Raw genomic sequence first — 26,465 nt, 5'->3', positions numbered from 1 at the left:
AAGTTTAGATGTATGGACTATAGTACATAAGATATAGTAAAAATTACTTGAAAGACCTTGATGGAGGGATTTCCTTCTAATTAGTCCCTAAGTTTTAGGGCTCCTCTTAATTGTCTATTTAGTAAAACTTTTCTTTCTAATTAGTCCATGAACCCTACTCTCCATGCCACGCTTCTTACGATTAAAATGTTGAAACTACCTTAACTATTTAAACCTAATATTTTCGTCTAAAAAAAATTGAATTTTCGACTTTCCAATCGAGTTTTGTTGATTCCATTTCGAAAGAATAAAAAGTCATTTTCAAGATTTTTTTTCAAATATTTTGAAGATGTATGTAAAAACTTAGTACTTAATATGTTCTAGTGGCAAAAGATAGCTCTATTAGCCGATGCCAAAATGACTTATTGTACTCACTTACTCGTGATACCCACCTAAAAGATAAAATGTCTAATTGCACATACCTAGTTCATTTATTTTTTGTCTAATTCTCATTACACCCACCTTATAGGTACCAAATGAATTTTTTTTTCTTCTTCTTCTTCTTCTTCTCTCTCTCTCTCATTTCTTCTTCTTCTTCTTTGCATCTAGAAAGATTTCAATGAGATTTTAAGCTTTGATCTTACTTATTTTTTTATATAGAGTTGAAGCTATTTACATGAGAAAGTAATGTTCTTTAGGTACCTACCGGATATATTTTATGATGTTCAATAAGTACCTACAGAATAAGTTTTGTAATATTTAGTAGGAAGTTTTGTTTGGTAGGTACCTACAAAATCTACTTGGTAATATTCCGTAGATACACCTTCCGAATTTGCTAAAACAAGTTATGTCTTAACCTACCAAATAAAATTTGTCAAAATTCTTTGAGCTCTTAGATCCAAAATCATCGTTTTAGAGACTTAAATAATGATTTTTTCATCTTCATTGGTGATTAAATGCAAAAAATATAAAAGAAATTTCAAAGAAATAAGATAACTTGATGAATAAAAACCTAAACCCTAATCTTTATTGATTCAACTTCTCACAGAACTCAAAAGAGATGAATATGAAGAGAGAGAGAGAGAGAGAGAGAGAGAGAGAGAGAAGAAGAATAAGTTGTTTTTTTTGTTTAGTAGGTCTTGGTGGGTGCATTGAGTAAACACAAAAAGGTAATTAATCTTTAAAAAAAAATCATTTAAAGCGGGTTCAATGAGCCATTTTGATGTGTGCAAATAGACGTGTCTGGTGACAAATCATAAAGCACTCAACATTTGACAAGGCAAGTAACCAAAATGGCCAGTAGAATTGGCCTCAATTCAGCACCCTAAGGCAGATAACAATTATTTGAGATTGACCATCCATACCAACTGCAAAAATTAGACGTCAATTTGTAGCTATTGAAGATTTGTTGGAACCCTCCAAGGGAGGCTTGTATTAAAGTAAATGTAGCTTGAGCTTGTTCGAGTTATTTGGGTTATGGTGGAGAAAGGGCCTAGTAAGGGATCATTTGGAGTCATAAATTGGGGAAGTGTGGACCTACTCCACTATAGGTACTTGGAGTGGGAGCCACCGCTGTGTTTTATTATATGTATGGGTCCCGTTCAATGGCCAACAGTTTGGCAAACATTTTGGCAAACATTTTTTCAAAACATGGGTTAGAGGTCTTGGAATGGGCTGATTTTTGGTGAGGATGATCTCTACGGTGAGGAGATCATCCTCACCAAAAATCAGCTCATTCCAAAACTTCTAGTCCCAGTTTACAAGTTGAAAAATCGTGAACCGTCCATTTTTTGTAAACCATTTTTGATGGGGTTAGAAGTTTTGGAATGGGCTGATTTTTGGTGATGATGATTTCCTCACCGTAGAGATCATCCTCACCAAAAAGCAGCCCATTCCAAGATCTCTAACCCATGTTTTGAAAAATGTGTTTGCCAAAATGTTTGCCAAACTGTTGGCCATTGAACGCTACCCTATATGTATATATGTAAATAAGTAGGAGAGCTCATAAACTTCCCCAATTTCTGATTCTCTGATTGGTAAATCTTTAGTGGGTTATAGGTATACCCTTTGATCTATCTGAAAATACTTCTTTTAATATTCTTTACTTGCTTGCCATGCAAAATAAAGGTCAGGTTCAAACAGAATGATATTGTCCCTTAAAGCCAGATAAAAAGTAAAGTGAAATACTATGGACAAAAGAGGAGTTAAGCAAGGCATGAGATGCCACTTTACCATTGCATTAAGGGAAAGAATTCAAACTGTTTTTTAAATTGTCTAAATCTACAAAATTGTTAAAATACCCTGTTCCAACCAATCATATTTATTCATTATTCTATTTCCACTTTTAAGAATAATACCAAAATTATTAATGTGTATGTTAACTTTTGATAAAACTATATGTGCCATAGATCTTTACAATAATAAATCATTTAGATAATTTATTTACATATAAAATAATTTTTATTTTTATTTTTTATAATACCTTTAGAACTTAGTTTTTTTAAGGTTAAAAAATAATATAATAATAATTTTCTTACTATTTACATTTATAAGATGTCAGTGTGGCATCATTTATATATGAGTCGTGCTGGAGTGACCTCAAGCTGGAACCACATATCGTACTTCTTGATGTGAAAGTGGATATGATCCATAGATGTTTTTTCACTCGTATCTCAATGAAATGCATCTATGGTTTTCATACACTTTCACGTCAAGAAGTGGGATATGAGGTTCAGCTTGAGGTCACTCCAGCTCGACTCTTATCCTTTATGTATATCGCATATTATTTAGACATACTTTCAATTGTTATAACCATAAAAGGTCGGTAATTCAAATCTTGCTTTAGAAGTCCAGAGAAAAGTTCCAAGCAAGGTATGAATCAAATTTAGCTTTAGTGCTTCCTTCTCACCAGAGTTATATGCACCCAAAACGCTCATTCTCATCATTGAGTTCAAACAAGTTTGAATCTTTCTTCTTCGTTTCAAGAGATAGCAATCAGCTTTTCTGAAAATTGAAGGTATGGAAAATTTTCCTTTATCTTTGTTTTTCATTTTATAATTATTTCCGTTTCGATCAATTGTAAGTAATGATGTTGCTTATAAGATTTTTCGTGAATTATAAGTGTATGGTTGAATTGATTTATTAAAGTTTAAATTAAAGATCATTATTATTATACCATTAAAATGACAGAAATAATTGTCGTAACAACAAACATGCCCCTTGCGGCTAGCCCAAAAAATGACTTCAATGCCCTCGTTCTCATTCTCCTTCTTATCGTAGCATCATCACCATCATGATTTTATTATCATTAGCATCGTCATCATCATCATACTATCACTATCACTGATGTTATCATTGTCACTAGCATCCTCATCTACATCACAATCTTTATTACCATCGTCACCACCATCACCATCATTGGCTTTATCATCATCACTAGCATCAATGCATCATCAATATTAATATCATCTCCTTATATTTTTCAAACTAATTACATACCCCCTTGACCATGGTCTTTCTTTATAGATTAATGGTAAAAGACCTTGTCCTCATCTTCTTCGTCATCACCATCACCGAGGGCACAAAATGGGTTGGATTTTATCTGAAATCCGAGTGATCCATATTCGAATTTAGTGGGTTTGAATCTTTGGAATATACCAAGATAAAAATGGGTCGAATATGTTGATATCCCTTGATCCGAGTTGGATTTGGATTGGTTACAGATTCATCTTATATCCTTCTAGATCTTAATGATATATTGCTTTGAAAATTATATTTTATGTTGTTCAAAATATCTTTTTCCTATTATTTTAATATAAGAATTCATTCTTATAAAATAAAAGAATTATATGGTAAAATAGAATAGTACATAAATTAGAAAAGAAATATAGTTAAAAAAATGTTTAACGGTCCAATATTATCCAATCCGAATCAAGTAATTTGATCGGATAAGATCTGGATTTAGAGAAGGAAAAATGGTTGGACATGGTTTTATCTAATGGGATCTAAATCGGGTCCACATAAAAAATTCGGATCTAGATATTGATATACTCATATCCAACCCATTTTAAGTACTACTATCATCATTGTTATTATCATCAGTCATAGTCTTAAAACTTGATATTCTATTTCATCTCATCTTCCACTGATTCTAAGTAGATTTGGCTGACTCGTCCATTTTGAATGAGATAAATCATTTAACTTGATTTATACTTATACTTATTAAATTAGACGAGTTTTATCAAACTAGACAACATTTGGGAAGAATCGCCTTTTAATATATATATTTATAATAAAAATATTATAATTTTTTATATAAAATATGGTGGATAAAAAGATTTCCAGCCATAGAATCATGTTTTTATTTGAAAATCAACATTAAATGATTAATATTTATTTATTTATTAAAGTTAAAAGAAATCCGGTTGACTTGGACGAGTTTTATTGACTCCACCTAAAGGTGACAAACCATCTCGATTATCAAATTAGACAACATGTAGGAAGAATGTCCTGCATGCTTCATGTTGACTAATCTATTTTGTCAAGGTGTCCATCTTAGCGCCTAATGTTCTCTACATTTTTGTTTGGGTTCCGTTTATGTTTTAAAATTGATTACCTGGCCCCAATATGATCATGGTCTCAATTCTTATTGGTGAATAAGATGACTCATCGAGTCATCTCGGTATCGTTATTAGTGAGAAATTTTTTTAATGAAAACTATTTCGCACTTTGATAAACGAGATGACTCAGACAATGTTTTGAAAATTTTGACCGAGTCAATAAAATTCAGCTGAGTCAACTAGGATTTTATATTTATTGAATACAATAATAAATTCTTCTATAATTTAAATATTTATGGTCTTTTGACTAACAATCTTAGAATCTATTTTATTTTATTCAAAAAAATAATTATTTGTATATAAATATATATTTATAAATAATGGTAAATCGAGTTAAATAATTTTTCTCATCTAAGACAACACGATCTCATCCATGACTGTAAAAAGATGTCAAACCACGTAATCGTAAATATTAAATCATTGCAAAATATTTATTTTTATCACAAGTTAAAGGAACCCGATGGACTTGGATGGCTTTTAGTAAATCCACCAATTGAAAAATAATTATTTTTTTCAATCATCGTGTTGAACGCCTTTTTGTTTTCACACTCTCTACTTTTCCGAATATTTGAGATTCCTCCTTACCTTTATTAAAAATTTATTTTTTATTTTTTATTTTTTTTTATCAGTGAGCACCTTACCTCAGCCAAATAATTTTTTTTAATCAACAATTACTCTCATCTTCTCATACTAATTATATGGCCCCTACTAATTTTTGTTTTTGAGATACCTCCTTACTTTATTTAATTAATTATTTTACCAACAAGAACGCTTAAATTTTCAAAATTATTACATGCATGGTCTACCGTTTTGTTAATTTATGAGAGACCATCTTATATTTTTAACTAATGACATTACCCCTTGACCTTGGTATTCTCTTATAGACTATTAAAGAATAGTCTCATCATCATTATCACTAGCTATTATCATCATTATCATTATCATCAGTATGGTCTTCAATATCATCATCATTATTTTATTATCATCATCAATCAATGATTTAATTTGTAAAGTTATTTTTCAATAATCTTCAAAGATTGAGGTCATGAGACGTGTCCCCATTTTGCAAATGTAGTATTTATCTCAAATATTCATTAGAACCTAGAAGGACATTTCTTAAAATATAGCACTAATGGCTTGAATCACCTCCTCATCCTCATCATCTCTAACATCATCATCAGCATCATCATAGTTTTCTTACATTTTCAAATTGATGACATGCCCCCTGACCTTGGTCCTCTCTTATAGACTACTAGAAAATGATCTCAATGCTTTCCTCTATTCTTCATTATACCATCATCATTGTCTTCGTTATAGTCATCATTATCAACACCATGACCATTACTAGAATCATTATCATCTCCAAGAGGTTGAAGATGATTGGAAAGATTAAATCAAGTTGTTTTAAGTCATTTTTTTATTAGTACACGTGTCTTGCACATGTAATAATAATAATAATAAAACACTTACAGTGGTTGCAAATGTTTACTGAACTTTTTGGTTCTACATTGTTGCATAGATATATGCTGCCATTTGGAAACTCCTCCAATAATATTGATGGATGTGGTCTGTATACCTACTTTATATAAGAATGTTGGTTATGACCTTATTAATGAAATGATATGGAAGTATATTAGAAGCTATATAGAGTGCTTTTTCACAAATTTGGATGAAATTGTGGGAAAAATTACGTTGCTATAAGAGGTTATTTTGGAAATAATCATGGTATCGATGAAATTAGATGATTAAAGTAAAATAGTTATGAGGGTTATTTATTTCTTCACTTTAATAAATAAGAGATATGTGGTGTTATTTTCTAAATATTGATCAAGTTGTATAGTAGGAAATTAAGTTGGTATGAGACTGCATTGTCAAAGGATAAAGTAGTCTTTGTCATAATAGGTTAAAAGGGTAAAGTAATCTTTATTGTAACTAAATAAGAAAATATGTTCTTCATAATCTTCTGTTTTAAAAGATAGATAAACAGGAAGCACTAAATGTTCTCCCTCTAACATCTTTGAACAAATGTTTTTTCTTTTTCTTTATATCTTTTAAAATTTCCTTAATTTAAATCCATAATTGAGCTCTGTTAAGATATTCCAATTCCATTCAATTTAGAAATTTATAATTGCTCTATTTTAAAATTCTTAATAATTTGAATTATTATATTGTTAAAATTAAAGCCGAGAAAAGTAAAATGGTTGTTTCAGCTTTTTTAAACAACACCAATTTCTTTTATATTTAATAAGAATTTTACACCATTTATAATTTCTTTTTTATATTTAAAATTTTATTCAAAAATCACCTAAATCAATGTATTTGAGGAAAATGTGCATCAGAGGCCTCCTCTCCCTGTAGTTTGAATAGATTCAACAAATAACTATTGTATCATCTTAGATTGTAATCATCGTTGGAGCAGTGTAATTAATTTTTCGAACTAATAATAAGTATTGCCCACATTTTAATTGTTTTAGAACTTACTTTAAAGCATTTAACGAAGGAAGCAGTAATCTCTATCTATTTCCAAATTTTTAACTTACAATCTTTTTTCTTACAGTGCAAATTGACCAAAAATGCAAGTAAATTAAATTTCATATTTTAGGAAGACATTACAGCCCATGTAGGTTGAAGATGCTTGAAAATTACATATTCAACCTTTTTTAGTAATACCTCTTTAATTTTATTATTTTTCTTCTTTTATCCCTTAACCTAAAGATGATGATGCATTGGAAAACTTTAGTATAAATCTATATAATAAAGCATAAGATCACATTCTCTTTGTTTCAAGATTTATATCACATAAATAATATATGTCAAGGACATGTTTTATCTATTTATCTTTTCTCTTTTTTTTTTCAAACATACCCCTAACTTTATTTTCTTTCTTTCTTCTTTCTATCCTTCTTCAATATTGACCTTTCAATTTTATTGTCTTTCTTCTTCTCCTTGTTTCTTACTATCTTTTCAATTTTATTATTTTTCCTCTTTTACCTTAATTCCAAAGATTATTTTTAATAATACTTCTCTAACTTTATATTTTTTCCTTTTTTACCACCTTAACACAAAAAAGGCTGGGGCCAATCAAACTCTAGTATATATAATAAAACAAAATAGTTGTTTTCCCCCAATGCTTATCTCTTAGAACAAGTGGTTCAAATTCAATTTTGCACGTACTTCAATGAATAATTTCAATTTTATTATGTTTTCTCTCATCTCTTTTCAAAAATATCCCATTAATTTTATTGCATTTTCTCTTCTACCATTTTCGACAATACATCTCAAACTTTATTCCCTTTACCCTATTACTCATTTTCCAATAATATTTTTACAATTTTATTAGCTTTCCTCTTTTACCCTCTTCCTAATGTTTATTATCCTCCTCATAAGTAGGGTTGGGATTAGTTAATCTCCCCACAAATCATGTGGATAACTCTCCGCACTTTCTTTCATTTTCTCCTCATTTCCATGAATATGCCTCCTATACCCATCCAACTTTGTTATCTTTCCTCTCCCCCCTTTTCCAACAAAATCCCTCCACCTTAATTGCCTTTCTCAACTACTCCTTAGCCCAAATTTATAAAGGAGGTAGTCCCCCTCCCCTTTGTCTCAATGTTTATCCACCATATAAAAATATCTCTAGGATAATTTTAGACAACTTCTATTGGCACTCCAACTTTTACTTACTACTCCCATTTTGTAAATTATTTACCACTCCCTAATTAAAGCTTAAAACACACCATTCGAACATTACAAAAGTTTGGTTCAAATTATTACCAAACATTACAAAGCATATAACACATTCAAACAACTTCCATAGTTTTTTTGTTGGAAGATAACAACTTCAATAGTTATTTACAATTAGGATTAGACTCATAAAATCTTAAATCTAGCAATTAGAAATTTAACGCGCACACACACACAAATGAGTTTCTATTGGCAGTCCAACTTTTACATATTCTCACCATAGATTGATTTATTTTAAGTGGGGTGTAACAACTAAAGGTTGGGGTGCCAATATCAGCTCTTTAATTTTATTGTTTTTTCTATTCTTTGACCTTTCAAGAATACCTTTTAACTTTATTATTTTTCCTCTTCTACCCTGTTAAATATTGTGAGTGATTATTAGAAATTTCTATGAACCAAACCATTAATTGGACTGATTTTCATATATTAGTTTATTTTTATAAATATGTCTGATTAGCACTTTGGAAACTATAATTTCTTGGATCAAATAATCTGTTTGTTTGTATTTTCTCATGTTTAGGGTGAAGTAAATTTCGTAATCTTTTAAACAGACTTTCAATTGTCATTTTGATAGATTATAAATAGAGATCAAGAATATTTTATTCAAGTAGATTTATTTTCATAAAAGAAGAAAAACATTAAACCTATTCTATCGAAGTTTGATCAATAAAGAATTTTATCAAAGAAAATCATATTGAACCACCAGTCCCATTAAATTGATTTCTTGAGAATTCTGATTTTTTTTTTAGCATGAACTTAAGAAATAAGAATTCAAATTTGCTAGTCTTCGCTAATGGTACCCTTCTGTGCAATCATTCCCATTATATTAACACTTATAAAGAAGACCATTCTGTAGTTTTGTTTATATAATTCTGAATAAAAATGTCAATTCTTTACATTCCAACACAATGAAGTTTAATATCCGTTTTCTCTTTTCGTGATTAATGGATTCTACCCATTCTTGTACATGTTGTTGGTAGACTATAAATAAGACGGTCCTTCTACTTATCAGGTGTTTAAATTTGATGTCCTCTGCAGTTATCCAAAATTTATCAAACAATGCCTTTTAACATATACCAGTCAAATAATACAATATTTTAATTTAAATGTATTAGCTAACTGGGAAAAGAGATTTATAATATATGGTCTTCTATAAGGCATCACTTGCAAGCGTTCCTCCCAGCCAATTACCAATGACATTTAATTGATATGTTTTTCTTTTACTTTTCTTGGCTACAGGTTGTCTTCCAAATTAATGTTCTTTATTCGAATTCATCTACTGGCAATTAGTAATCAATAATTGAATCAAGGAAGAACAGGTAGACATTCTTTCTTCGTTGGCGCACATAATTTTGCTATCTGATAGCTAGTACACTATTGTCATACTTGTTGCCTCTACGATACATAGATAAAAATTTGTTTCACGAAAATAGCCATGGACTTTTTAGCTTCAATTGTAATTGAAGTGGGGAAACATTTATTTGGTCAATTACAAAAAAAATGTTAAAAACCTTAGCAACCACTTAGAAGATTTAGAAGCAAAGAAGAAAACTGTGCAAAATCGTGTAGAAGAATCCCATTGGAAATTAGAAGAACCCTATGAAGAGGTAAGCCGGTGGCTCAAACGAGCAACTGAGATTGAAGATGTTGTGGAAGAAATAAGTAGAGAAGTAAGTGAGAACAAGAGGTGGGTCAAGGGATTGTGTCCTGATTGGTGTTCTCGTTATAGGACGAGTAAAAAAGCAGTGGAAATGGAAGGGATGGTTAAGGAGCACAGAGAAAAAGGAGAGTTTAGTATGGTGTCGCATGTTTTGCCTCCTCCAAGTGTCATACCAATGCCCGGTGATTATGTCATGGGCCTTAAACCCATAGAAAAGGCAAAGGATCAGCTTTTGAAGTTACTTGAAGAAAAAAATATTAGAGCCATAGGGGTGTATGGAATGGGGGGAGTGGGGAAAACTACTCTAATGAAAATACTAAACAATGAACTTGAAGAAAAGAAAACCTTTGCGAAGGTGATATTTGTAACTGTATCCAAGAACCCGAACTTGAGTAGAATTCAAGATGAGATTTCTAAGAGGCTAGGCTTGAAGTTAAATCATGAGGATTCTCTTTCTGAAAGGGCTCACGATTTGTCAGAGAGGTTGAGGCGGGAGGAAACAGTTCTTATTATATTGGACGACGTGTGGGAGAGATTAGAGGTATCCGAAGTGGGGATCCCTAAGGGTTGCAAAATTGTCGTGACATCTCGAAAGGAAAGTGTTTGCACCAAAATAGATACAAATAGGAACATTGAAATGAAATTATTGTCTGAAGAGGAATCGTGGGCTCTCTTTAAATTGAAAGCAGGTGAAGTAGTTGATTCTCCCCACTTGCAACATGTTGCGAAGATGGTCATGAGAGAGTGCAAAGGCTTGCCATTGGCAATTGTGATAGTAGGATTGTCATTGAAAAAGAAGGATAACTACAGTATATGGCAAGATGCACTGAGGAGAATACAAACTCCAGAACCGACTGAACTGGAAGAGATTGAGTACTCGTCAGTGATTTCATCTTTACGATTAAGTTATGACTTTCTAGAAGGGGATCTGCCTATCAGGTTATACTTTTTGTTGTGTTGTTTATTCCCTGAAGATCATGACATTGATTTGGAAAGGCTATTTTGGTACGGTTTTGGGGAAGATTTCTTGAAAGTGGATGGAACATTGGAAGAAGCAACAAATAAAGGAAAATTTTTTGCCCATAGACTAAAAGATTCTGGCTTGTTATTGAATGGCGCTTATAAACAGTGGCAAGTGAAAATGCATGATGTTGTAAGAGATGCTGCCATGTATATTGCAATGAAAGATGGGCATGGTTTTTTTGTAAGGGCTGGACTACAGTTAGAAGAGTGGCCAGAGTCTGAAGACAATGAAGAATATAAGAGAATTTCACTGATGTACAATAACATTTGGGTGCTCCCTGATGAGTTAAAATGTCCCAAACTCCAAACTTTGTTATTACAGGGAAATAGATGTCTGGAGGATATCCCAGATAATTTCTTCACATGGATGCCCTCTCTTCGAGTTCTGGATCTAAGCTATACTGGGATTAAATCCTTGCCACTATCGTTGTCGTGCCTCACTAACCTAAGGACATTATGTATGGAATATTGCGAGAGATTACAAGATGTATCTCTACTTGGAGGGCTGGAAAAACTTGAAATACTTAACCTGAATGGTTGTGTGATGATCCGTGAGTTGCCATTGGAATTATGCCGACTTACCAATTTGAAGTTGTTGGACCTGAGCTGGATGCAAAGACTTGAAAGGATACCTTTTGGGGTGATATCAAAATTAACTCGTTTAGAAATACTGCACATGAAAAATGGATTTTCTAGATGGGATGACATTGATCAAGAAAATGTTACCGGGAAAATAGCTAGCTTTGCTGAGATGGCATCGATAAATCGTTTGACAGATCTAAAAGTGGAGTCTAAAAGAGGGGAATGTTTATTTCAAGATATGTCTGGCGGTTCTTGGAGAAAATTAAATAGATTTGACATTCAAGTGGGAGTTGTGCGGGCATTGAATTATAATTATTTTTCTGACGTGGGAAAGAAAATGAAGCTTGGTATTTGGAGTCCAAATATGGCGAATTGGGTTAAGGTACTGTTGGAAAGAACAGAGGAGGTAGAGTTAGAGGGATGCAAGGATGTTGAAAGTCTTGAACAGTTGGATGTAAATCTTGTGGGGTCCAATTGTTTGGTACGTCTTTCTCTTATAAATTGTCACCAAATGAAATGTGTCTTTAACTTTGAAAAGAAGAAGGTTCCAGCACTACGTGCCGCATTTGCTAACCTCCAAATGTTGTACATCTATGGCTGCGACAAGTTGAAGAATCTCTTCACATTGAATTTAGCAGGAGGGCTCCACAAACTTCATTCTTTACACGTGTGGAATTGCAAGAGCATGAAAGAGCTAATTTCAAAGGATGACGAGAAAGAGGAAGAAGAGATTAAAGAAGAAGAGTTGAAGATGTGCAAGACTTTATTTCCTCAGTTACGGAAACTAGAGTTATATTTTCTGTCAGAACTAACATGCTTCTACTCAGGACGAGGAGGAGGGTCAGGGAACATGCTTTTTGATTTTCCTTCATTGGTAACCATTTGTATTTATGAATGCCCAAAACTGAAGAGACTCCCCTTTGGCCCTCATACCGCACCTAATTTGAAAACATTCCGGTGTGAAGAGGAATGGTTAAAAGGGTTAGAGTGGCCGGATGACGACGACGACTCAGATAGCATCAGATCAAGACTACAATCCATTTGCAGGTACGACCTCTAATACTCTATCTATCTATCTATCACTCATATATATAATTAACAATTTCAATTTCTTTTTATTCTCTCTTTCTCCACCTTACCAAATTAAACTCTTGAAAACAGAAATAGTCCAATACAGCGATTCAGGTGACAACAAAGGAGATTGGTTTTTTCTCACAGGTAAAATACTTTCTTTTCTTTTTCAATATATAAATGAACTATGATAATATGATGCTCCCCTCCGACAAATACCTCCTTACGTTTCCATCACAGAACTGTAGATCATTAAATTCAAAACCAGCTTTGTATTAGGATTTCTATGAGGGAATTTAGTTTTTTTATTTTAAAGAAGTGCAATTCAATTATTGTAACCCTGGATTTCATGGTAATAGTGAAAGGATATCATCACCCCTAGTGGACGTAGGCAATCTTGCTGAACCACATAAATTTTGTCTCGTGCGCTCTCTTGTTTCTGATTTTGTGTTTTTTTCTTTTTTTTTTTCTTTATTATCATTGTTTCTCGTACTCGATTTTGTACACTATTCATCACATGTTATTGGTATGATGGACTACTACTACCCCTTTATATTTCTGTGCAGGGATATTCACTAATTTTCCAGATTATCAACTCGATGATGATCAATTGAGGACATCTACCTCAACCTCAACTATGTTTCCTACATATAAATAAAATTGCCATCCTTTTTTTATTCTTCGAAAATGCTGGAATGATACAAATGGAGACACAAAAGTGACAAAAATGATGTGGTGGGGCGCGCATAACCATAGATGCTTCTTACTCGTAAAGCATCTACAGTAATGTGCGCAACACCACATCATTTTGTCACCTTTGTGTCTCCGTTTGTGTCACCCCAGCACTACTCTTTATTCTTTTCTTTAAGCAATGTAAAACCACACAACCATTTAGCCTTTTGTGTCACTGATTTCCTGCGTGCATTAGCTCCTTTTCTTAGTGTACCATTGACATGGCCTCTTACTCCTCTTCCACCCTTAATACAAAAGAGTAGGGGATCCAGTCAGGTGTCCCATTCCTAACTAAGGTCAGGTGGCATCCCATTTTATGCCACATGGCATTTTTGGGGACCCACACAGTGACTATATGGATGTGTGGTCCATCCCTTGGTGAAGTACATACCAAAAATCAGTGTTTGATAATTTGTATCCACTAGATCTAATCTCTTGAAATAGAATTTAAATCCAATGATTTGAAATCATTCTTAAGACAATGATATTATCAATGGATACACATCACCAATCAAACTTATCTTTTGTGTGTAGATTCACCAAAGAATGGACCACATATCCATACAGTTGGGGGTCACCAAGAATACCACGTGATATAAAATTGGATGCCACCTGACCTTGGTTAGGAACAGGAACGGGGCACCTGAAGTGAAGCATGGTCTAGTTTCCTGTGCTAATGATCAACCAGGGAACAAGCTATGAAGGTACCACAACTAAGTTTGTTGGGAAGTAATGCAATTTAATTGGAAAAATACATCGATTTTTCTTGAAAAAATGGCTTTTAACTTGATGTGAAACAAAATCTATAATAATAAGAAAAAATAGATTAACTGGATTGAGGTGTGGTCTAGGTCACTCTTTTCAAGACGTTCCCTGCCTCTACCCAAATTAGAAACTACAAGGGCAGGGAACTGTTGATCTTTTTTCTTGTGTATCCCTAAGAAAAAGATCTATGGTTCTGTGCCCTTGCCACATCAGCCACATTATGACGGTGTAGTATTTAGAAGTGGTTTTTTTTTTAGATTGTGGTGGGTGTATTGAGTAAACACAAAAGGGTAAAAAGGTAATTAGACTTTTTTTTATGTTTCTTTTTAAATCATTTAAAGTGAGTTCAATGAGCTATTTTGATGTATGCAAATAGATGCCCCTAGTGACAAATCATAAGGCACTGAACATGTGACAAGGCAAGTAACCAAAATGGCCTCAATTCAGCCCCCTAATGCAGATAACAATTATTTGAGATTGACTATCCATACCAACTGCAAAAATTAGACATCAATTTGTAGCTATTGAAGATTTGTTGGAACCCTCCAAGGGAGGCTCATATTAAGCTAAATGTTGATTGAGCTTGTTCGAGTTCTTTGGGTGATGGTGGAGAAAGGGCCTAGTAAGGGATCAGTTGGAGTCATAAACTGGGAAAGTGTGGACCCACTCTACTATAGGTATTTAGAGTGGGAACCACAGTTGTGTTTTCGTATATGTATATACATAAATAAGTACGAGAGCTCATAAACTTCCCTAATTTTGGATTCCTGATATGTAAATCTTTAGTGGGTTATATTTATACCTCTTAATCTCTCTGTAAATACTTCTTTTAATATTCTTTACTTGCTTGCCTTGCAAAATAAAGGTGTGGTTCAAACAGAATGACATTGTCCCTTAAAGCCAGATATGAAGTAAAGAGAAATACTATGTTAAGCAAGGCATGAGATGCCACTTTACCATTGCATTGAGGAAAAGAATCCAAACTATTTTTTAAATTGTCTAAATCTACAAAATTGATAAAATACCCTGTTCCAACCAATCTTATTTATTCATTATTCTATTTCCATTTTTAAGAATAATACCATAATTATTAATGTGTATGTTAACTTTTGATAAAACTCTATACGTGCAATAGATCTTTACAATAATAAATCATTTAGATACTTTTATTTACATATAAAACAATTTTTTTAGAAGTCCAGAGAAAAGTTCCAAGCAAGGTATGAATCAAATTTACCTTTAGTGCTTCCTTCTCACCAGATTTATATGCACTCAAAACGCTCATTTTCATCATTGAGTTCAAACAAGTTTGAATCTTTCTTCTTTGTTTTAAGAGATAGCAATCAGCTTTTCTGAAAATTGAAGGTATGGAAATTTTTTCATTATCTTTGTTTTTCATTTTATAATTATTTTCACTTAGATCAATTGTAAGTAATGACGTTGCTTATGAGGTTTTTTGTGAATTATAAGTGTATGGTTGAATTGATTTATTAAATTTTAAAATAAAAATCATCATTATTATACTATTAAAATGGCAGAAATAATTGTTGTAACGACAAACATGCCCCTTGTGGCTAGCCCAAAAAATGACTTCAATGCCCTCATTCTCGTTCTCCTTCTCATCATAGCATCATCACCATCATGGTTTTATTATCATTAGCATCATCATCATCATCATCATTATCATTATCATTATCACTATTACTATCACCGGTGTTATCATCATCACTAGTCTCCTCATCTACATCACAATCTTTGTTACCATCGTCACCACTATCACCATCATTGATTTTATTATCTAATTACATGCCCCCTTACCATGGTCTTCCTTTATAGATGAATGGTTAAAGACCTTAGAGGAGTCCTCTTCTTCGTCATCACTATCACCAAGGGCATAAAATGAGTTTGATTTTATTTGAAATTGGAGTGATCCAAATTCGAATTTAGTGAGTTTGGATCCTTAGAATATACCAGGATAAAAATGGGTCGAATATAGGTTGATATCCCTTGATCCGTGTTGGATTTGGGTTAGTTACAGATCCATCTTATATACTTCTAGATCCGAATGATATATTTTATGTTGCTCAAAATATCTTTTCCCTATTATTTTAATATAAGAATTCATTCTTATAAAATAAAAGAATTATATGATAAAATAGAATAGTATAGAAATTAGAAAAGAAATATAGTTAAAAAAATGTTTAACAGTCCAATATTATACAACCCGAATCAAGTAATTTGATCGGATAAGATTTGGATTTAGAGAAGGAAAAATGGTTGGACATGATTTTATCTAATGGGATCTTAATCGGATCCACATAAAAAATTCAGATCTAGATATTAATATACTCATATCCAACCCATTAAGTACTACCATCATCATTGTTATTATCATCACTCATGGTTTTAAAATTTGATATTCTATTTCATCTTATCTTCCACTGGTTCTAAGTAGATTGGCTGAATCGCCTATCTTGAATGAGATAAATCATTTAACTTGATTTATAATTATACTTATTAAATTAGAAGAGTTTTATCAAACTAGACAACATTTGGGAAGAATCACCTTTTAATATATATATTTATAATAAAAATATTATAATTTTTTATATAAAATATGGTGGATAAGAAGATTTCCAGTTATAGTGTTTATCTTATATTAAAATAATTAGGGAAGAGATATAGTGTTATCTCTACATTTTGGTTTTTGGTTCCTTTTGTGTTTTAAAATTGATTACATGGCCCTGATATCATCATGGTCTCAAATCTTATAGGTGAATAAGATGACTCACCGAGTTATCTCGGTATTGTCATTGGCCAGAATTTTTTTTAATGAAAACTGTTTCACACTTTGATGAACGAGATGACTCAGATAATGTTTTGAAAATCTTGACCGAGTCAATAAAATTCAGCTGAGTCAACTAGGATTTTATATTTATTGAATACAATAATAAATTCTTCTATAATTTAAATATTTATGGTCTTTTGACTACCAATCTTATAATCTATTTTATTTTATTTAAAAAAATAATTATTTGTATATAAATATATATTAATAAATAATGGTAAATCGAGTTAAACAATTTTTTCGCATCTAAGATGACGTGATCTCATCCATGACTGAGAAAAGATGTCTAACCAGGTAATCGTAAATATTAAATCATTGGAAAATATTTATTTGTAGCACAAGTTAAAGGAATCCGATGGACTTGGACGGGTTTTATTAAATCCACCAATTGAAAAATAATTATTTTTTTCAATCAACGTGTTGAATGCCTTTTTGTTTTCACACTTTCTCTCTATTTTTCTGAATATTTGAGATTCCTCTTAACCTTTATCAAAATTTTATTTTTTATTTTTTATTTTATCAATGAATACCTTACCTCAGCCAAATAATTTTTTTTAATCAACAATTACTCTCATCTTCTCATACTAATTACATGCCCCCTACTATTTTTTGTGGATATTTGAGATACCTCCTTACTTTTTTTGATTAATTATTTTACCACCAAGAACGCTTAGGTTTTCGAAATTATTACATGCATGGTGTACGGTTTTGTGAATATTTGAGAGACCATCTTATATTTTTAACTAATGACATTACCCCTTGACCTTGGTATTCTCTTATAGACTATTAAAGAATGGCCTCATCATCTTTATCACTAGCTATCATCATCATTGTCATTATCATAATCATCATTATGATCTTTAATATCATCATTATCATCATCAATCAATGATTTAATTTGTAAAGTTATCTTTCAATAATCTTCAAAGATTGAGGTCATGAGACGTGTCCCCATTTTGAAAATGTAGTATTTATCTCAAATATTCAGTAGAACCTAAAGGGACATTTCTTAAATTATAGCACTAATGGCTTGAATCAACTCCTCATCCTCATCATCATAGTTTTCTTACATTTTCAAATTGATGACATGCCCCCTGACGTTGGTCTTCTCTTATAGACTACTAGAAAAATATCTCAATGCTTTCCTCTATTCTTCATTATTACTATCATCATTGTCTTCATTATAGTCATGATTATCACCACCATGACCATTACTATTGTCGTCACTAGAATCATTTTCATCTCCAAGAGGTTGAAGATAATTGGAAAAATAAAATCAAGTGGTTTTAAGTCATTTTTTTTTTAATAGTACACATGTCTTGCACATGTAAGCCAAACTAATAACTAGTGTTGAATAATAATACTAATAATAAAAAATAAAAATAAAAACTTATAATGGTTGCTAATGTTTATTGAACTTTTTGGTTCTACACTGTTACATACTTTATATAAAAATGTTCGTTATGACCTTATTAATGAAATGATATGGAAGTACATTGGAAGCTATATAGAGTGTTTTTTCACAAATTTGGATGAAATTAGACGATAAAAGTAAAATAGTTATAAGGATTATATATTTCTTCACTTTAATAAATAAGAGATATGTGGTGTTATTTTCTAAATATTGATCAAGTTGTGTAGTAGGAAATTAAGTTGGTATGAGACTGTATTGTCAAAGGGTAAAGTAGTCTTTGTCATAATAGGTTAAAAGGGTAAAGTAATCTTTATTGTAACTAAATAAGAAAATACGTTCTTCATAATCTTCTGTTTTAAAAGATAGAAACCACTACAAATGTTCTCCCTCTAACATCTTTGAACAAATGTTTTTCTTTTCTATATATCTTTTAAAATTTCCTTAATTTAAATCCATAATTCAGCTCTGTTGAGATATTCCAATTCCATTCAATTTAGAAATTTATAATTGCTCTATTTTAAAATTCTTAATAACTTGAATTATTATATTGTTAAAATTAAAGCCGAGAAAAGTAAAATGGTTGTTTCAGCTTTTTAAAATAACACCAATTTCTTTTATATTTAAGAATTTTACACCATTTATAATTTCTTTTTTATATTTAAAATTTTATTCAAAAATCACCTAAATCAATGTATTTGAGGAAAATGTGCATCAGAGGCCTCCTCTCCCTGTAGTTTGAATAGATTCAATTATTGTATCATCTTAGATTGTAATCATCGTTAGAGCAGTGTAATTAATTTTCCGAAATAATAATAAGTATTGCCCACATTTTAATTGTTTTAGAACTTACTTTAAAGTATTTGACGAAGGAAGCAGTAATCTCTATCTATTTCCAAATTTTTAACTTACAATCTTTTTTCTTACAGTGCAAATTGACCAAAAATGCAAGTAAATTAAATTTCATATTTTAGGAAGACATTACAGCCCATGTAGGTTGAAGATGCTTGAAAATTACATATTCAACCTTTTTTAGTAATACCTCTTTAATTTTATTATTTTTCTTCTTTTATCCCTTAACCTAAAGATAATGATGCATTGGAAAACTTTAGTATAAATCTATATAATAAAACATAAGATCACATTCTCTTTGTTTCAAGATTTATATCACATAAATAATATATGTCAAGGACATGTTTTATCTATTTATCTTTTCTCTTTTTTTTTTCAAACATACCCCTTACTTTATTTTCTTTCTTTCTTTTTTCTACCCTTCTTTAATATTTGATCCTTCAACTTTATTGTCTTTCTTCTTTTCCTTCTTTCTTACTATATTTTCAATTTTATTATTTTCCTCTTTTACCTTAACCCCAAAAATTAATTTTAATAATACCCCTTTAACTTTATATTTTTTCCTCTTTTACCTCCTTAACACAAAAAAAGATGAGGCACAATCAAACTCTAGTATGTATAATAAAACAAAATGGTTGTTTTCCCCCAATGCTTATCCCTCACAACGAGTGGTTCATATTCAATTTTGCACGTATTTCAAGGAGTAATTTTAATTTTATTATGTTTTCTCTCGTCTCTTTTCAAGGATACCTCATTAACTTTATTGCATTTTCTCTTCTACCCTTTTCGACAATACATCTCAAACTTTATTCCCTTTACCCTATTACTCATTTTCCAATAATATTTTTACAATTTTATTGGCTTTCCTCTTTTACCCTCTTCCTAATGTTTATTATCCTCCTCATAAGTAGGGTTGGGATTAGTTAATCTCCCCCACAAATCATGTGGATAACTCTCTGCACTTTATTTCATTTTCTCCTCATTTCCATGAATATGCCTCCAAGACCCATCCAACTTTGTTGTCTTTCCTCTCCCCCCTTTTTCCAACAAAACCCCTCCACCTCAAGTGCCTTTTCTCAACTACTCCTTAACCCAAACTTATAAAGGAGGTAGTCCCCTCCCCTTTGTCTCAATGTTTACCCACCATATAAAAATATCTATAGGATAACTTTAGACAACTTCTATTGGCACCACAACTTTTACTTACTACACCCATTTCGTAAATTATTTACCACTCCCTACTTAAAGCATAAAACACACCATTCGAACCTTACAAAAGTTTGGTTCAAGTTATTATCAAATATTATACAGCATATAACACATTCAAACAACCTCGATAGTTATTTACAATTAGGATTAGACTCATAAAATCTTAAATCTAGCAATTAGAAATTTAACGCACACACACACAAATGAGTTTCTATTGGCAGTCCAACTTTTACATATTCTCACCATTGATTGATTTATTTTAAGTGGGGTGTAACAACTAAAGGTTGGGGTGCCAATATCAGCTCTTTAATTTTATTGTTTTTTCTATTCTTTGACCTTTCAAGAATACTTTTTAATTTTATAGCTTTTCCTCTTCTACCCTGTTAAATATTGTGAATGATTATTAGAAATTTCTATGAACCGAACCATTAATTGGACTGATTTTCATATATTAGCTTATTTTTATAAATATGTCTGATTAGCACTTTGGAAACTATAATTTCTTGGATCAAATAATCTTTTTGTTTGTATTTTCTCATGTTTAGGGTGAAGTAATTTTCGTAATCTTTTAAACAGACTTTCAATTGTCATTTTGATAGATTATAAATAGAGATCAAGAATATTTTATTCAAGTAGATTTATTTTCATAAAAGAAGAAAAACATTAAACCTATTCTATCGAAGTTTGATCAATAAAGAATTTTATCAAAGAAAATCATATTGAACCACCAGTCCCATTATATTGATTTCTTAAGAATTCTGATTTTTTTTTTAGCATGAACTTAAGAAATAAGAATTCAAATTTGCTAGTCTTCGCTAATGGTACCCTTCTGTGCAATCATTCCCATTATATTAACACTTATAAAGAAGACCATTCTGTAGTTTTGTTTATATAATTCTGAATAAAAATGTCAATTCTTTACATTCCAACACAATGAAGTTTAATATCCGTTTTCTCTTTTCGTGATTAATGGATTCTACCCAATCTTTGTACATGTTGTTGGTAGACTATAAATAAGACAGTCCTTCTACTTATCAGGTGTTTAAATTTGATGTCCTCTGCAGTTATCCAAAATTTATCAAACAATGCCTTATAACATATACCAGTCAAATAATACAATATTTTAATTTAAATGTAGTAGTTAACTGGGAAAAGAGATTTATAATATATGGTCTTCTATAAGGCATCACTTGCAAGCGTTCCTCCCAGCCAATTACCAATGACATTTAATTGATATGTTTTTCTTTTACTTTTCTTGGCCACAGGTTCTCTTCCAAATTAATGTTCTTTATTCGAATTCGTCTACTGGCAATTAGTAATCAATAATTGAATCAAGGAAGAACAGGTAGACATTCTTTCTTCGTTGGCTTACATAATTTTGCCTCTACGATACATAGATAAAAATTTGTTTCACCAAAATGGCCATGGAAATTTTAACTTCAATTGTAACTGAAGTGGGGAAACATTTATTGGGTTGCATTGGGCGTCAAATCAATTATTTGGTCAATTACAAAAAAAATGTTAAAAACCTTAGAAACCACTTGGAAGATTTAGAAGCAAAGAAGAAAACTGTGCAAAATCGTGTAGAAGAATCCCATTGGAAATTAGAAGAACCCTATGAAGAGGTAACCCGGTGGCTCAAACAAGCAAATGAGATTGAAGATGTTGTGAAAGAAATAAGTAGAGAAGTGAGTGAGAACAAGAGGTGGGTCAAGGGATTGTGTCCTGATTGGTGCTCTCGTTATAGGACGAGTAAAAAAGCAGTGGAAATGGAAGCGATGGTTAAGGAACACCGAGAAAAAGGAGAGTTTAGTACGGTGTCACATGTTTTGCCTCCTCCAAGTGTCATACCAATACCTGGTGATTATGTCGTGGGCCTTGAACCCATAGAAAAGGCAAAGGATCAGCTTTTGAAGTTACTTGAAGAAAAAAATATTAGAGCCATAGGGGTGTATGGAATGGGGGGAGTGGGTAAAACTACTCTAATGTATATACTAAACAATGAACTTGTAGAAAAGAAAATCTTTGCGAAGGTGATATTCGTAATTGTATCCAAATACCCAGCCTTGAAAAGAATCCAAGATGATATTGCTAAGAGGCTGGGCTTGACGCTTAGGGATGAGGATAGTCTTTTTGATAGGGCTTACGATTTGTCACATAGGTTGAAGCAGGAGAAAACAATTCTTATAATATTAGACGATCTGTGGGAGAAATTAGACGTATCCCAAGTGGGGATCCCTAGTGAAACAGAACATAAGGGTTGCAAAATTGTCTTGACCTCTCGGAAGAGAAGTGTTTGCATCCAAATGGATACAAACAGGGACATTAAAATGGAATTATTGTCTGATGAGGATTCGTGGGCTCTCTTCAAAGCGAAAGCAGGAGAAGTAGTTGATTCACCCACATTGCAACATGATGCGAAGATGGTCATGAGAGAGTGCAAAGGCTTGCCATTGGCCATTGTGACAGTGGGATTGTCATTGAAAAAGATTGATAACAAAATTATATGGAGAGAAGCACTGAGGAAATTACAAAGTTCAGTACCGACTGAACTGGAAGAGTTTGAGGAGTACTCGTCAGTGATTTCATCTTTACGATTTAGTTATGACTTTCTAGAAGGGGATCTGCGTATCAGGTTATACTTTTTGTTTTGTTGTTTATTCCCTGAAGATCATGACATTGATTTGGAAAGGCTATTTTGGTACGGTTTTGGGGAAGATTTCTTGAAAGTGGAAGGAACATTGGAAGATGCATCAAATAAAGGAATATTTTTTGCCCATAGATTAAAAGATTCTGGCTTGTTATTGGATGGTGATGATGAACAGGAGGAGGTGAAAATGCATGATGTTGTAAGAGATGCTGCCATGTATATTGCAATGAAAGATGGGCATGGTTTTTTTGTAAGGGCTGGAGTACAGTTAGAAGAGTGGCCAGAGTCTGAAGGCAATGAAGAATATAAGAGAATTTCACTGATGTACAATAACATTAGGATGCTCCCTGATGAGTTAAAACGTCCCAAACTCCAAACTTTGTTATTACAGGGAAATATATATCTGAAGGATATCCCAGACAATTTCTTCACATGGATGCCCTCTCTTCGAGTTCTGGATCTAAGCTATACTGGGATTAAATCCTTGCCACTATCGTTGTCGTGCCTCACAAACCTAAGGACATTATGTATGGAACATTGCAAGAGATTACAAGATGTATCTCTAGTTGGAGGGCTGGAAAAACTTGAAATACTTAACCTGCAAAACTGTGTGATGATCCGTGAGTTGCCATTGGAATTATGCCGACTTACCAATTTGAAGTTTTTAAATCTGAAAAGGATGCGAAGACTTGAAAGGATACCGTTCGGGGTGATATCAAAATTAACTCGTTTAGAAATACTGCACATGAGAAATGGATTTTCTAGATGGGATGATATTGAAGAAAATGGCTCCAGAAAAATAGCTAGCTTTGCTGAGATGGCATCGTTAAATCGTTTGACAGATCTAAAAGCGGAGTCTAAAAGAGGGGAATGTTTATTTCAAGATATGGAAGGTGGCCCTTGGAGAAAATTAAATAGATTTGACATTCAAGTGGGACAAGTGTCGTCGAACCCTTCTTCTACTGACGTGAGAAAGAAAATGAAGCTTTGTGGTATTTCAAGTCCAAATTTGGCGAATTGGGTAAAGGTACTGTTGGAAAGAACAGAGGAGGTACAGTTAGAGGAATGCAAGGATGTTGAAAGTCTTGAACAGTTGGATGTAAATCTTGTAGGTTCCAATTGTTTGGTACATCTTTGTCTTAGAAGCTGTTACCAAATGAAATATGTCATTAACTTTGAAAAGAAGAAGGTTCCAGCACTATGTGCCGCATTTACTAACCTCCAAGAGTTGGAGATCGAAGAGTGCGACAAGTTGAAGAATCTCTTCACATTGAATTTAGCAGGAGGGCTCCATAAACTTAATACTTTAGAAGTGTGGAATTGCAAGAGCATGAAAGAGCTAATTTCAAAGGATGACGAGAAAGAGGAAGAAGAGATTAAAGAAGAAGAAGAAGAGTTGAAGATGTGCAAGACTTTATTTCCTCAGTTACAGACACTGCGGTTAGGTTCTCTATCAGAACTAACATGCTTCTACTCAGGAGGAGGAGGAAGAGGAGGGTCAGGGTACATGCTTTTTGATTTTCCTTCCTTGGGAATCATTGAAATATATGAATGCCCTAAACTGAAGAGACTCCCCTTTGGCCCTCATACCGCACCTGAGTTGCACTACTTCGGTTGTGAAGAAGAATGGTTAAAAGGATTAGAGTGGGCGGATGACGACGACTCAGATAGCATCAGATCAAGACTACAATCCAAATTTGAAGGTACGACCTCTAATACTATCTCTATCACGACAATAAATAGGAAAAAATGATAGCTAGTATTTATATGTCGGTTATATTGCTTCAACAACATGCAGGGTTCAGTTCTCCGTCGGTTTTAATCGTAGTTTTAAAACTCATCTAGTCACCTCGAAACTTGGCTGAGACGACTCCATTCCATTGGATTTTGAGGTGGCTCGCATACAAAACTCAATAGATGTATGAATCAAGTTGAGTTTTCGAATTTTAAAACTATGGTTTCGAATTTTAAAAATGATATTTGTTTTCTAAATACCCCTAAAATTAATTATCCTATTGTTTATGTTTTTTTGTAAAAAGTTATTTCTATTGATTTTGTGGCAACTTGGTCGTATTTTTGTTACAGGTTTATGTATGAAGAAGGGGTTAATTTTTTTGATCGCATATCAGTTATTACGACACATAAACTTCACCACCTCACTGAGATGGCACATTAAAAAATGATTATAAAACTTTTTAATATAAAATTATTCATTTACTCCTATTTAGTCACTTGGATGCACCTGCACCCAACCAACCAAAATAATAGACATTTTTTTTATTTTAACAAAAAAGGTTGCTTAGATTCCACTCTGGGCCTTGTGTTAGCACTTGTAACCAAATCGGATGTGTCATAATTTTAGAGCCAGCCACCCCAACCCATTGAAATAGTCCTTGCGTAACATACATTTTGCATCGCCGTCACACACTACATGTTAATTGGATCTAAAATTAACTCCATTGTGCCTTGAACACTATCTCACAGCAACACAACTCTTTAGAGCTCAATGGACTGCAAGCTGATACAATGACTTCGGTGGCTGCCCTTTCTTTGGCATCTGTAGAATGGAAGATAATTTAGCAAACCATGCACTTTTGGCTCTACATCAAAGCATTTAAATAATTTATCTGTTAATATTTGGTATGTAAAAGCTACTTATTATGTTTGTGGTTTGTATTATGTCAGTGGTATTATATTGGCAGATGGACTGTGTGTAGACTATAATTAAATTCAAAACCAACTTTGTATTAGGATTTCTATGATGGATTTTAGTTTTTTTTTTTTTTTTTTTAAGAAGTGCAATTCAAATATTGTAATCCTGGATTTCATGGAAATAGTGAAAGGATATCATCACCCTTCGTGGACGTAGGCAATCTTGTCGAACCACGTAAATTTTGTCTTGTGCGCTCGCTTATTTCTGATTTTATGTATTTTCTTTTTTCTTTATTATCATTGTTTCTCACACTTGATTTTGTACACTATTCATCACATGTTATTACTATGAAGGACTACTGCTACCCCTTTATATTTCTGTGCAAGGATATTCACTAATGTTCCATATTATCAGCTCGATAATGATCAATTGGGGACATCCACCTCAACCTCAATTATGTTTCCTACATATAAATAAAATTGTCATCCTGTTTTTATTCTTTTCTTTAAGCAATGTAAAACAACACAATCATTTAGCCTTTTGTGTCACTGATTTCCTGCCTTCCTTAGCTCCTTTTCTTGGAGAAAGGAGTCAGTAAGTTCAGATTATATTGCTCTCCTGTGGAAGACGCCATGATTCTGAGTATACCATTGACCATGGCCTTTTA

General features: G+C 32.4%; 2 protein-coding genes across 2 annotated transcripts; both read left to right on the top strand.

The window, feature by feature from the left end:
• Positions 1-9,943: 9,943 nt before the first annotated feature.
• On the top strand, positions 9,944-13,099 carry LOC147411527 (putative disease resistance protein At4g27220). Its single transcript, XM_086453562.1, has 2 exons — positions 9,944-12,654; positions 12,769-13,099. Exons 1-2 carry the CDS (start codon positions 10,094-10,096, stop codon positions 12,794-12,796), a joined length of 2,589 nt encoding a protein of 862 aa, XP_086309688.1. The 5' UTR covers positions 9,944-10,093; the 3' UTR covers positions 12,797-13,099.
• An 8,764-nt stretch (positions 13,100-21,863) lies between these two features.
• Positions 21,864-26,025, top strand: LOC147411526 (disease resistance protein At4g27190-like). The gene is made up of 2 exons (XM_086449517.1): positions 21,864-24,848; positions 25,630-26,025. Exons 1-2 carry the CDS (start codon positions 21,914-21,916, stop codon positions 25,665-25,667), a joined length of 2,973 nt encoding a protein of 990 aa, XP_086305643.1. The 5' UTR covers positions 21,864-21,913; the 3' UTR covers positions 25,668-26,025.
• Positions 26,026-26,465: the final 440 nt, after the last annotated feature.

This window comes from Akebia trifoliata, chromosome 1 (genome assembly GCF_017979445.1).
Source record: "Akebia trifoliata isolate Shusen 1 chromosome 1, ASM1797944v1, whole genome shotgun sequence".
Classification (NCBI taxonomy): Eukaryota; Viridiplantae; Streptophyta; class Magnoliopsida; order Ranunculales; family Lardizabalaceae; genus Akebia; species Akebia trifoliata.
Note: the sequence above shows the minus strand (reverse complement) of the source record. Positions and strands in the feature narration are given on the sequence as shown.

Bases quoted from the DNA above. Each gene is read 5' to 3' on its own strand.
- LOC147411527 (XM_086453562.1), top strand. From the start codon at position 10,094: ATGGAAGGGATGGTTAAGGAGCACAGAGAAAAAGGAGAGTTTAGTATG. The intron at 12,655-12,768 runs GTACGACCTCTA...TCTTGAAAACAG, and splicing joins AGACTACAATCCATTTGCAG to AAATAGTCCAATACAGCGAT.
- LOC147411526 (XM_086449517.1), top strand. From the start codon at position 21,914: ATGGCCATGGAAATTTTAACTTCAATTGTAACTGAAGTGGGGAAACAT. The intron at 24,849-25,629 runs GTACGACCTCTA...ACTATCTCACAG, and splicing joins ACTACAATCCAAATTTGAAG to CAACACAACTCTTTAGAGCT.